The 12250-nt window shown below is 58.1% G+C and overlaps 1 protein-coding gene across 2 annotated transcripts; it reads left to right on the top strand.

The window, feature by feature from the left end:
* Positions 1-547: 547 nt before the first annotated feature.
* CDK2AP1 (cyclin dependent kinase 2 associated protein 1) lies at positions 548-10705 on the top strand. 2 transcript variants are annotated; one of them, XM_082418401.1, is made up of 4 exons: positions 548-906; positions 5425-5522; positions 7102-7228; positions 9896-10705. In XM_082418401.1, exons 1-4 carry the CDS (start codon positions 852-854, stop codon positions 9961-9963), a joined length of 348 nt encoding a protein of 115 aa, XP_082274527.1. In that variant the 5' UTR covers positions 548-851; the 3' UTR covers positions 9964-10705. The 2 variants fall into 2 exon arrangements, with proteins under 2 accessions (XP_082274527.1, XP_082274528.1); XM_082418402.1 differs by lacking the exon at positions 548-906 and adding an exon at positions 3087-3172.
* Positions 10706-12250: the final 1545 nt, after the last annotated feature.

The raw sequence follows: 12250 nt of genomic DNA, 5'->3' as shown, positions 1-12250 counted from the left end.
TAGGCGCTTCTTAGATATTTGAATGAGTTAAGATGCAAAATTATGTAGATGTGAGGGTGTATTTCCCAGGGGAGGAGGCCTCTGGGTTTTGCCCGGTCTTAAAGGAGTCTAGGCCGCCAAGGGGTTAAAAACCACTTAATACCGACAGGGACATGAAATTTATTTGAAATCAATGTCAAGAATTGGTTGTTCTTATTCTGGGGAGTAGCCCGACCTCGGCGTCTGGAATGATCTACGTGCTTAAAAATACCACTCGCCACCATTTTCTCCAGGTAATTTTCCATCCCTGCCCCCACAGTCAAGGGGAAAAAAAGTAATTCTGCAATCCTACCTCGCTTACAAAAAAAAAAAAAAAACATTAATCGGTACAAGCACAAATCTCCAGGCGCCGCCAGCGCAGAAGAAGAAAGGGACCCAAGCGGGCCTCGGGCGCCGCCGGGACCCCAGCCCCCCAAACTTTGCCAAGTTGCGGGCGCCGAGCGCGCCCGGAGGCGCGGGGCGCGGCCGCGGGCGGAGCCGCCCCCTGACGCCGGGCCGCGGCGCGCCGGGCCGCCCCCTCCCGGCCCGGGCCGGCCCCGCTGGCTCCGCTCAAAGTTTGCGGCCGCCCTTGCGCCCGCGCGCCCGCCCGATGTATGGGTGATATACTGCAGCGGGTGTCAGGGTGAGGGACGGCCATATTTGCCGGTGCGGCCCGAGCCGTCAACAACAAAAAGTGCGCGGGAGCTCGGCGGGCGCACGGACGGGCGCACGGACGCTGGGGCCGCCTCGCCGCCGCCCGGCCTCGCCGCCTTCGCCGCCGCCCTCGCGGGCCGGGCCCCGCTGTGCCCCGGCGCGCCCCGCCGCTCGGGGGGATGTCTTACAAACCGAACTTGACCGCGCACATGCCCGCCGCCTCCCTCAACGCCGGTGAGTGAGTGCGCCCCGCGGGCCGCGCGCGCCGCGCCCCAACTGCCGCCAAGTTGGGGGTCCGCGCGCCCGGCCCCGGCTCCCGGGGGCCCGCGGCGGCCGGGGTCGGCGTGCACCGGGTCCCGGCCCGGGGCAGCGCGGCCGCCGCCGCCATGATTCCGGTGCCCGCGCTGCCAAAGTTCGCGGGTGCGCCCCGCGCCGGGCCTCGGGGCCGGGCCGGGGCCCGGGGCACCGGCGGCCGCCGCGGTCCCCCCCACGCCGGCGGCCGAGGGCTCGTGGGGAGCGCGGCGAGCGAGGGCGGGGGAGGCTTTCTCGGCTCCTTTTTCCTCGGCTTTTGGGCGGCTCGGCGAGGGCCCCTGCCGGCGGGAGTCGGGAGCTGCCGGGCCACGCCGGGAGCGGGGCGCCGGGACCCCGTCGCGGGCCGCCCGGACCCCGGCGCGGGCCGCCCTTAGGGAGCTGGGGGCAGGTCCGGACAGGGGGCCCGGGCAGCAGGGGTGCACGTGAGCAAGCCCGGGCCACGCGCGGGCGGCGCTGCGGGGCGGCGAGAGTGCCAGGTGCAGCCGCCCCCGAGGGAGCGGGGCCGCTGGGGTCACCGGCGGTGCAGGGGAGATCGTCGGTGGGCGCCCGCCTGGCCTGGCGCGCGGGACGGGGCGCCCAAAACGGGGCGCACGGGAGGTCCCTTCAGGCGTGCGCGGAGTGAGAGAAGTTGGAGGAGATCGGGGGCCTCGGAGCGCCTTTAGGCGGCGGCTGGGGGCGTCGTTTCAGCGGGGGCCCCGCATCTCGGAGCCCCCAAGTCTGGGTTTAGAAGGCCCCCTCCTTCGGAAGCCGGAGGGGCCGTCCTCTCCTTTCCCTGGGGCTGGAGCTGGGCGGTCCCAGGAAACTCCTGCAGAAGTTGTCAGGCAGCTTTAGGCTGTGCCTAGGGTCTTGCCCCAGGGACCGAGGGCGATAGGTGAAATTGTGGGTTCAGAGGGGACCGGCTTTGTCCTTTCACCAAGGTTCTTCTCCTTAAACTCTGGATGGGAAACAAACTTCCAGAAAAGCGAGGTGCATGGAGGGGGCTTGGCAGGGAGGGGATTGGCCTTGCTGGTCAGAAATGCCACGCTGGCAGTTGGCCGAAAGTTTTGGGCCTTGTCTCCGAATGTTGACTCCATAATTCCAAAACTCTGAAGAGGGCCCCAGGAAAGCAATATATGTATATGCATATACATGTATAGGGGTGTGTGTATGTGTGTGTGTGTGTGTGTATATATTTAACTTCCTGGAGACAGATTTGGGGATTGGAAAGGGTTAAGATTCAGGGGGTGGATGGACGGGGTGGGGGATAGTTGAGTTGGTCAAATGTGGCCTCTAAGCCCCAAGAGCCCCTGTTTTCTCCTCAAATGTTCTCACCTCTTCTGGGGTCTGCACACCTTACCAAGACAAGCTTTGTGGCCATAGTATTTCTAACTGCCTCCTTCATCTGACTCTGGGGTGGGATGGGTGGAGGGTCTTGCTGCCAGCCCGGACCGGCGGGAAATCTCAGGCTGGCCCTGGTGCAGTTGAGGCCGGCGCCCTAAACGGGGCCCTTCAGGGATTGGGGTCACAGAGTGACAGAGGCACCCGCTGGGGACCCCGAAGCCCTGCTCTGGGCTGGCTAGCACCTGTACACAGATTTTCTTCTTTCTCCTGCGGTGAACTCCAGGAGGACTGCTGAAGTCCCCAGGTCTCTGGTGTTTTGGTGGGGCCGCCCCCCTCCCCGTGGACCCCTTTAGAAAGGCCGGATCTCCCCGTGCCATTTGCATCCAAGATGGACTCTCCGCTGCCGCTCCTCCGGCTTCCTTGTCATCATCCCTCACACCCTCCAGCCCTGCCTCCTGCTCGAGAGTTGCCAAGCCTCGGCCTGGCCGGCGGTGGCAGTGGCGGAGTTAGACAAAGCCCCCGCCTCCCCGCCGGAGAGCCCCCCCAGGCGCCCCAAGTGGCGGGAAGGCCGCCAGCTCCCCAGGCCCGGGCGCTCTTTGTCTGGCTTGGGGGCGGGGAGCCGCGCCTGGCCCCAGGAGCTGCTGGCCTCTGCCAGCCCCTCCCTGGGCTCCGGGCCCTCCCTGGTCCCCGCACACTGCACGCATTGTCTGTGCTTCTCTGCGACGGCTGTGCTCACGCCCGGTCTGGTTTTCTCCTAGGCCTCCGGCAGCCGGCCGCTGTGTCTGCAGGAAGGTGTGGGCATGAGTGGGACTCGGGGCCCTTCCGCCGGCTCTCTCCAGGGCCACAGACACCCCCCTCTGAACACCGAGTAAGGGACTGGCGCTGGCACAGAGGCGGGGTCACCTACCGCATCACCCAGGCCGTGGGAAAGTCAAGCTCCGAGCTGTTGCCTGACTCCCCATCCCCATCCCCCAAGCCCCCAACCCATCCCTCCTCCTCCCCTCAGCCCCCCAGGACCTAACCCCAGCACCATAGAGGAGCAGGATCTAGGGCCTTGAGACGTTCTGTTGGGAACCATGACCTCAAACAGATGGAGACGCTGAGGCCCAGAGAGGGAAGGGCCCTGTCGCAGGTCACACAGCCGGGTATGGCGCAGCTGGCCTGGCCCCTAGTCCAGGCGCTTGGCTGTGGGAGAGAAGATGGGTCGGGGAGGCAAGAAACACAGACTTCAGTGAGAGAAGGAGGGCAGGAGGTGGTGCAGAGAATGAACCGGAGGTGTCCAGCTCACCTCCCGCCAGGGAGTTGGAATCTTCTAGATGGCCTGAAGTGCCGAGCAGTGCAGTAGACCCCCCTCTCCCCCCGCAGTCTTGCATTTAGCATCCTGGCCTTACAGAGAGGCGTAGTAAGTTGTGGTGGTCGGGACTTGAACCCTGGCCTGGGGCAGCAAAGCCTGAGCTACCCAGACCACACTCACCACCCACATCAGAAGGTCAGGAAATTGGGGTTTGCCTGATGTGATGAGGGGAGCTGGGGGTCACCCGCCCTGCCACATTCCTGTGTTCTGGCCACTGCACACCCGCAGTTGCTTCAGACAGAGGTGTGGTTCTGTAGCACAGGTGTTTCGGCTCCCCCACTGTAGAGGCGTGGTAATGAGGCCCGGAGGAGCGCGGTGCTGTGCCCAGTCCCCAGCTTAGAGGTGGCACAATTCATGTTTCCTGACTGGGCATCCTGTGTTTGAGCATAAATCTGGGTCCCAGTGGAGAAATCCAGGCAGGCCTGAGACTGAGGAAGACACGTCGGGTACCAAGCTGTCTACAGCTCCTGGACAGAGGGACAGGTGCGGTGTGTTAGTCTCTTCTGTGCTGTGTGGCCTGGGGCAGTGCCCGCCCTCTCTGGTCTGTGTTTCTCTCTCTGCAGTGAGGGGCTCCAGGGCCCCTTCCAGCTCCAGCAGCCTGAGCTCCTGAACTTCCTTCCTCCCCTGCCCCTCCCCTTGCCCACACCAGATGAGCAGCTGGTCGGTTTGGCCAGCCTGGCACCAGCTGTCCATCCCCGGGGCCAAGTCTGCAGAGCCCGCTGTGTGCGTGAGAGAGAGACAGTTTGGCTCCTGGGAAGGCAGGCGGAGGGGAAGCTGCTCCCCGGCCGGGCGTGGAGGCATGCGGGCAGCTGCTGAGGAGGGCTGGGTAGGTTCTCCATGGTTACCGCTGTTCGTAATTCTGCAGGACGTCCCTTACTCGCCGATGGCCACTCGGATGCCATTGTGGGTCTGAATGCTTCCAGCTACTGAGCTGGAGCTGGAAAATTCCCTGCTGAGGGCCTCCCCACACCCCGTGCAGGAGACTCTGTTCTGAGCCAGGCCCTGGCCCCCCGTGGTCCCTCCGCTGAGGGACAGTGTCGCCCAGTGTTACAGTCCGTAAGTGGGGTCTTACGCCTCCCCTGTGGGGGTGAAGCCAGCCGGGCATAGATTCAGACTGCCGAGAGTCTTGTCCCCTCTTTGGGGAGGGGCGACAGGAGCTCAGAGAGGTTGAGGGGCTTGTCCGAGGACACACAGACAGGCTGTGATGTGCTCCAGATTCCTGACTTTGTGTCCAGTACCCCAGTCCCCAGCCAGGGTTGGGTTTCACAACCTCCAGATCTTCCCCTGTCTTCCTCACCATATACTCCAGCAGAGGTTTGGGCACACAGGAAGTCTCAGCCCAGGTGTGGACCAGCCTTAGTAGCAGATGGGGTCTTGTGGCAGCCATGTGTTTCTAGGATATCAACCTCTGGGGAGCAGGACCCAGGAGAAGGGAACTTGCAAGGGTAAGGCTGAGAATAGCAGCAGCTTTCGTCTTTGCTACCAGTTTTGACTGCATGTATGGGAAGGATTTCTGTGATTGATTAGCAATGTCTGCTGTGGTGGTGGGAGTGAAGAGCAGTGGTCTGTTCGCTACATTTTACTATCAGTCATCTACGCCGAGTATCAGCCGGGGCCAAACTAGAGGACAGGAATAGGGTTCTGTGTCCTCAGAGACAAAAGACCACTGTTGATGGCATGAGTTCTGGGCAGGGGGACTCAGTCCTTACCTCGGATACAGTTAGCCAAGGCTACTTGATTACTGACTCCTGTCTCCTCCCCCGTAGCTGGGAGTGTCCACCCGCCCTCCACCAGTATGGCGACATCTTCACAGTACCGCCAGCTGCTGAGTGACTACGGGCCGCCATCTCTAGGCTACACCCAGGTATGGCAGCGGGGGTGGGAAGTGCGGTGGGAGGGGCCCTAGGGGTGGCCTGGGCCAGGAGGGGAAGCGGTGAAAGGAGTAGAAATGATGGAGCTGTCATCTGAGCTTCCTCAACCCAGGGCTCAGGGCGTCAGAATGGAGAAGTGGCAGGGGGTTTCACGGGGGACACCGAGTGACAGGAAGGGGTGGGAGAGCCCAAAGAAGGCTGGAAGCCCCGAGAGCCACAGTTCCCGATGTGGCCACCACCCCATGTGTGTCCCTGGTGGGCCTCCTCATGCCTGGTCCCTGGGGAAGTGAGGTCTGGCCTTGACTCTGGATCTGAGCTTGGACAGAGGAGAGGGGGCCCTGCTCCCACTCACTCCCCACAAGGTTGTGGGCCCTGCAGGGAGGACGGGCCCATCCTAGTGGAGTCCAGGTGCGTTGCACCGAGAGCTGCTGGCCCCTCAGTTCTACACCTGGTTTACACCTGGTTCCACCAGTTACGGGACTGTGGACCGTCCCTGCCCCAACCTCGGCGAGACTAGCTTTCCCCACCGGGTAGGCGGGCCCTCAGGGGAGGCGGCCGCCGCCGGCCGCCAGGGAAGTGCCGCCCCGCGGGGGGGACCCGGGCCGCCAGCCGGGAGATTCCCGTGGCTGCCACTCGCGTTCCGAGGTCGCCACGGAGGCCGGCCCCACGGATGAGGTGGCGGCTTGGAGCCGTGCCCGCCAGGCCATCCTGCCCCCGGAGGGGAGGCGGGCACGGGCGAGGCCCCCCTGAAGAGGTGGCGGCGGGCGGATGCTGAGGAGCTGGACGAGGAGGGGAGGAAGGACCAGGAGGCCAAGAGGCAGAGGCGGCCGAGGAGGGGGCAGCAGGCGAGGGCCTGGGGGGAGGTGGCCGCCCTGATGCGGCTGTGGGGGGAGGAGGGGGGAGGAGGAGGAGCAGGGAGGCCCGGCTGAGGCCCGAGCGGGCGGCTTCGGCCCACAGGCCGGCGGGACCCCAGCCTCCCTGGTCCGGGTGTTTGCTTGGGCTGTTCGTGGGGTTCTGGAGAGAAAGGGTTTCTGTGTGGTGGGCCCCGCCTGCGGGGGAGGATGGATGAATTTAAATACATTCTGGGCTCTGTCTGGGTGGTCTCTGGCAGTTTTTGCGGTCCTGCTGACCCCAGGTGTGGCCTCCATCTCTTCCGCCCACTCTGGACCCTCGGCACCCCCCCTCCCCCCCCATCACTTGCCCGCCCATTGGCTCCTTCAAGTAAATTCTCAGTAAACAAACACTTTCCTATCGACAAGCCAGTCTTTTCTTTTTTTTCTTTCATTTGAGATGATAAAAGGGCTTTCTGCAGACTGCTGGGTGGTTGCCTTGAGTGCACGGGAACACTAGAGAGGGCCGGCTCCCTGCTCTGTGGTTGTCGCCCAGGTGGGCCGTGCCTGGCCGCAGCTGCCCTGGAGGCTGGGCCAGGCCGCCCTCCCTCCGCCACCTGCCCCTGGCTCGGGCCTCTCCCCAGCCCTGCCCTCGTGCAGCTGGCACGCCGTGGGGTCCTGACCACGGCACTGGGGTCAGGTTGGGTTCAATCCTTCCGAACCCTTTTCTTCCTGATTCTAGGGAACTGGGAACAGCCAGGTGCCCCAGAGCAAATACGCGGAGCTGCTGGCCATCATCGAAGAGCTGGGGAAAGAGATCAGACCCACCTACGCGGGCAGCAAGAGCGCGATGGAGAGACTAAAACGAGGTAAGTCGTGGGCCCGGGACTCCCCCTGCCAGGTGACGCCTCGCTGCTGGCGGACCCCACGGCACTGGCCTAGTAACTGTCTTGAAAGATTTTCTGGGGAAAACGGAGGGTGGCAGACGGAAGAGTCCCCCGCGGCACAGGGGCTCCCGTTTTGTTACAGAATTACCGTTGGCTGTGGAGGTGTCAGGCTGGGTGAGCGGGTCTGTGGGATGTACATCTGACGGAAGGGGCTTGGCGGCCAGTTGTCAGATGCAGCGTCTAAGAAGGGAATCCCCAGGACTTCCCTGGCGGTCCAGCCGTTAGGACTCCGTGCTTCCACTGCAGTGGCCTCAGGTTCGATCCCTGGTCGGGGAACTAAGATCCTGCAAGCCTCGTGGTGCGGCCAAAAAAAAAAAAAAAAAGTCTTTGTACCCAGATCCCGCAGCTCTGCCTCACGCCCGCTCTGCCCCCGTTGGCCGACACTGGTCCTAGGAGCCCTGGGCGGCCCAATCAGGTAGGCTCCCAACTTGGGTGAGGCCAGTGACACGAGGCCAAGGGGGCCTGCATTGCCCTCTGCTGTCCTCTTAGGAGTGGGGCCCAGGGGGGCGTGTGGTCCGTCCTAGTCTGGGGCGGGAGAGTGAGAACGCTTTGAAGTTCTTTCCTGATTGAAGAGGGAGGGAGGGCGGGAGGATGGTGCCACAGGAAGAAATGACTCACGTGAAGAGGTGACTGGCCAGCTGACTTCAGAAGGCAGAGAAATAGATTGGTTTTTGCTGCTTCATGAAGTGAAAGCGGCGTGGAGAGGAGAAAAAGATTTCTATTTTAGAAGGTGGCAGTTCAGAGCACGGTGGCTTATGTGTGAATTTAATTTTAGGAGGTTTTTTTTTTTTTTTTAAGGTTAGAGAAGTAAATTTGGAGAAAATCAAGAGGGGAATGTCCTGTGGCTATAAATCTGGGGCGTGACAGGGGGGCTGCAGTTGAGGCCACGGCTCCAGTGATGGGCGAGGCCGGCTGAGGACAGGCTCCCACCCAGAGCAGTGGGCCGGTTCATGACACCTTTGTGAAGAGACTGACCGATTGCAGAGCTGGATCGGGGAATAACAGGCACAGGTGTGGGGAGGGGGGCTGGCAGTTAGAGGCTGGAACGGAAGAGGGCTCGGGGGAGAGGAGGAGCTTAACCCCAGTCCAGTCCTGGGGGTCAGGTGGGCATCGCTCTGCCCACAGTCCTGGTAATGGGAGTGCCGGTTACCTGTTTGCAAATGCCTGGGAAGATGCTGGACCCCGCAGTCTTTCTGACAGGCGATCTGCAGCCTCCCAACAAAGCCGGCAGTTCAGGTCAACACATGGATACACCTGGTGACCACTTCAGGGCATATCCTGGGTGAGCAGCTGGTCCCACAGTCACCCTGACCAGTAAGGTGGCCGAGTTTACATCATAGAAAGTAAGAAGGGTCATAGGGCGCAAGGGAGTCAAGCGCCAAGAATGTTTTTTGCGGTTTTTAATGGTGAAAAAAATAAGATTTTGTGACGTGAAAATTATGTGAAATTCAGACTTCTGTGTTGTAAGTAAAGACTTGTTGGAACATGGCCACACCCATTGCTTATTAATGTCTGCGGCTGCTGTCACAGTACAATGGCAGAGTGGAGTAGCTACGACAGCGGCTACACAGCCCTTTCCAGAAAGTCTTCAGAAGCTCTGGGGGGTAAGATTTGTGAGGTGGGGACACCTGAGTGACTTGGGGTGTCATTCCCAGTGCCCTCTGGGGGGTCAGCTCTTGGAAGGAGTAGATTCTTGGTGCCTATTAAAATGAAATCAATATTTCATGAAGTTCAGTAAAGCCAAAAAAAGAAAAAAAAAAACCCAAACAAGCAATAGATAACTCCCAAACTATAGAGATAAAAGATGAGGGGAGAATAATAGTGCAGAAGATGGCACCCGTCCCCTGGGGGGGAAGGACAAAGCAGTGGACCAAGGTGGCCTGAGTGAGCATTCGTCTCGCACCCAAACCAGGCAGGCTGCCTGACACTGTCAAGCCCTTTCTAGAATTCAGGAAAAATAATGGTTTGAAGGCGTGGAATCTCCAAAGCGGGTCCCTGCTTAAAGAACTTGGGTGGGGACACACTTACTCCTGTCATCTGGATGGTAACATGGTTCATATGGAGAGTAACGTCATGAAAAGGGAGCTTGCTGGTTGTCACCTTGAGCATGGGAAGAAACTTTTAGGGAGACGTGAAGAGGGGTGTTGGCTTTGAGGGGTGGGATGGGGTTTGGGTTGTTGGATGCAGGTCCCAAGTTTCCTACAGTCCGAGGGTTTCGCGGCTGGTTTGGAAGGACCCTCCCCCTCTTCTCCAGTCCGAGGGTTTCGCGGCTGGTTTGGAAGGACCCTCCCCCTCTTCTCCAGTCCGAGGGTTTCGCGGCTGGTTTGGAAGGACCCTCCTCCTCTCCTCCAGTCTGAGGGTTTCGCGGCTGGTTTGGAAGGACCCTCCTCCTCTCCTCCAGTCTGAGGGTTTCGCGGCTGGTTTGGAAGGACCCTCCTCCTCTCCTCCAGTCTGAGGGTTTCGCGGCTGGTTTGGAAGGACCCTCCTCCTCTCCTCCAGTCCGAGGGTTTCGCGGCTGGTTTGGAAGGACCCTCCTCCTCTTCCGGAATGGGTGCTGCTGGCTGACGCCCGCCTCTGCTTCTCTTCCAGGCATTATCCACGCTCGAGGATTGGTGCGGGAGTGCTTGGCTGAAACGGAACGGAATGCCAGGTCCTAGCTGCCTTGTGAGCCTGGACGGTTTTCCATCTTCTTCGGAGAGAATAAGTTACAGTTCATCTCCCCTGCTCAGATGAAACTTTTGTTTTCAAAATGGTAACAGTTTGGTTTCTCCTCCCCCTGCCCCTCCCATGGTTCACTAGGCTCCGAATCTACAGTCTGTAAGATTGAGGAAAGATTTTGCAGTTGATTGGGAGTTACATTTTAAATAGTTAGGAACTACCCAGGTGTTCGTTGTTGTTTTTTAAAGCATTGATTCAAAAGATGCACGTACAAATTACCTATCTTACTGCAAACTAGTTTGTCTCCAAGATACCAGTGTCTCGCTCTCCTCTTTTGAATACATTTATGTTACCCGGACTGTTCTTTGTTCCTTTTCATAAGCTGATACAACTTGAAGGGTTTTTTGTGTAGTGCCGACTTGACAGCACACTTAACTAGTAGCTGGTCCCCTCGTTTCCCATACACTATAGATTCTGCTTAACGTAAATTCTTTTTTGCTTAAGCATTTGCATGACTATTAGTGCTTTGAAGTCGATTTTAAAAATGCACAAGTTATACATACAGAAGAAAGAGCAACCTCCCAAACCAAACCTAACAAGGATCCCCGAAATTTTTTCTGAGACTGTATGTAGATTTCAGTTCTGCTTTCCTGTAAGTTGACCCAAACATCTGGAAGAAAATGGAACTGTTCGCATCTTTGTATTTATTACTCGATGTAATAAAGCTTATTTTCACTAACAGCCTGTATTAAGACGTGGGTTCCGCGAATTCTTGGCGGTATTTTAAAGAACAGCTCCTCAGCGGGAGTGGGGAGGGACCTGTCAAAGGGCATTTTCCCACCTGGTCCAGAAACATTTTGCGTGACGGTATCAGTAGCACAACAGGTCAGGGACAGGATGTGTCGGTTAAGTCAGAAGGCAGGGATCAGGTGAAGCTGCGTTACGGACGCATCTTAACTGCAGCAGATGTTAAGGGTGTGCCAGGAAGGAAAACAAGTGCAGAGGCGATGTTACTGATTTCACCCTTTCTGTGCTCCCCCAAGTTAGGCCATTCTGTTTTTAGGAACTTATCCTGTGAGCGTTTAAACTCAAGCTAGCTACTTCATCCTGTTCTCACTGGAAGAACTACCTGCTCTGGTGCTGGGAAAACTGGGTTGCCTCGGATGTGTTGAGAATTCATGGGGTGGTCCCCAACAGTGCCTTCCAAAGGGACTTTGAGGTCATCCTTAGTATATTCCTTAGGCACTGATCCCGATGTAATGAGGATTTACCGTGGTGAGGGGTAGAGTAAGACAAAAGGAGGGACGTGGTCAGTTGCACAGGCATGAGGCCAGGTCCCAGCCATGACAGCTCTAAAGGCCGGAGGAATGGGTACTAGGCAGTCAGCTTGTCTGCATCTCCTTCGTGGACGTGACAGGAAATTCAAAAAGGTTCAAGAAGGGAGACAGAAATGAAAGCTTCTGTCCCTCTTGTCTGAAGCTCCCAAAATTCCCTTCCACTATTATGGTCTTCAGTGTACCATGCCAGATACTTCACTTGGCTCCCTTCTAAAAGGAGGTTGGAACTGGGAAGGGCACACTGCACACTGCGACCAGAGGTCAAGAGCCTTGCGTAGAGCTAAACTTCCAAACCAGGCTACTCTGAGGTGAGAAGACCTTACCTGGCTTCTTTACAGGTAACTTTATTTGGATGCATGCAGTCTGGTCTTCACTGATGAGGCAGACCCTGTGTCTGACAGTGGCCTTCTCACCTCACGGTTTGTTTCCCTACTAGTTTTATGCATAAACTTCCAGATGTGTTCTAACAAACCATGCCTAAGAAACCCCCAAACAATTTGTAAGGTCAGATCCAGCTTGAAGGATGGTATCAAGCAAATTCACAAACCCAAGTTTCTGAAACCGCATCTTTTATAAACCTACTACTTGTAAATCAGCATACAGAGAATGACATGTGTACTTCCACATCAGAGGTTACTTGTCAACATACAGTCTGTTAAGCTAATGGGGTAAATGGGCAAGTAACTTACTAACTTGTAAATCTTTCGCCATCTTGTTTTCTTTTGTTCTCTTAATGACATCTATGTATCACTGAACAATGACCTTCCAGCAGATGACAAAGAGGCACTAAATGCTATTGTTTGACTCAATTCTATAGTTTTCCATTATTAACGTTAATGCTTTTTTTCAGAAAATATTTTCATTCGGGAATTCCCTGGCGGTCCAGTGGTTAGGACTCTGCGCTCTCACTGCCGGGGCCCAGGTTCAGTCCCTGGTCGGGGAACTAAGT

The sequence above is a fragment of the Balaenoptera physalus genome (assembly GCF_965194825.1).
Source record: "Balaenoptera physalus genome assembly, chromosome: 12".
Classification (NCBI taxonomy): Eukaryota; Metazoa; Chordata; class Mammalia; order Artiodactyla; family Balaenopteridae; genus Balaenoptera; species Balaenoptera physalus.
Note: the sequence above shows the minus strand (reverse complement) of the source record. Positions and strands in the feature narration are given on the sequence as shown.

Bases quoted from the DNA above. Each gene is read 5' to 3' on its own strand.
- CDK2AP1 (XM_082418401.1), top strand. From the start codon at position 852: ATGTCTTACAAACCGAACTTGACCGCGCACATGCCCGCCGCCTCCCTC. The intron at 907-5,424 runs GTGAGTGAGTGC...CCTCCCCCGTAG, and splicing joins CGCCGCCTCCCTCAACGCCG to CTGGGAGTGTCCACCCGCCC. The intron at 5,523-7,101 runs GTATGGCAGCGG...TCCTGATTCTAG, and splicing joins CATCTCTAGGCTACACCCAG to GGAACTGGGAACAGCCAGGT.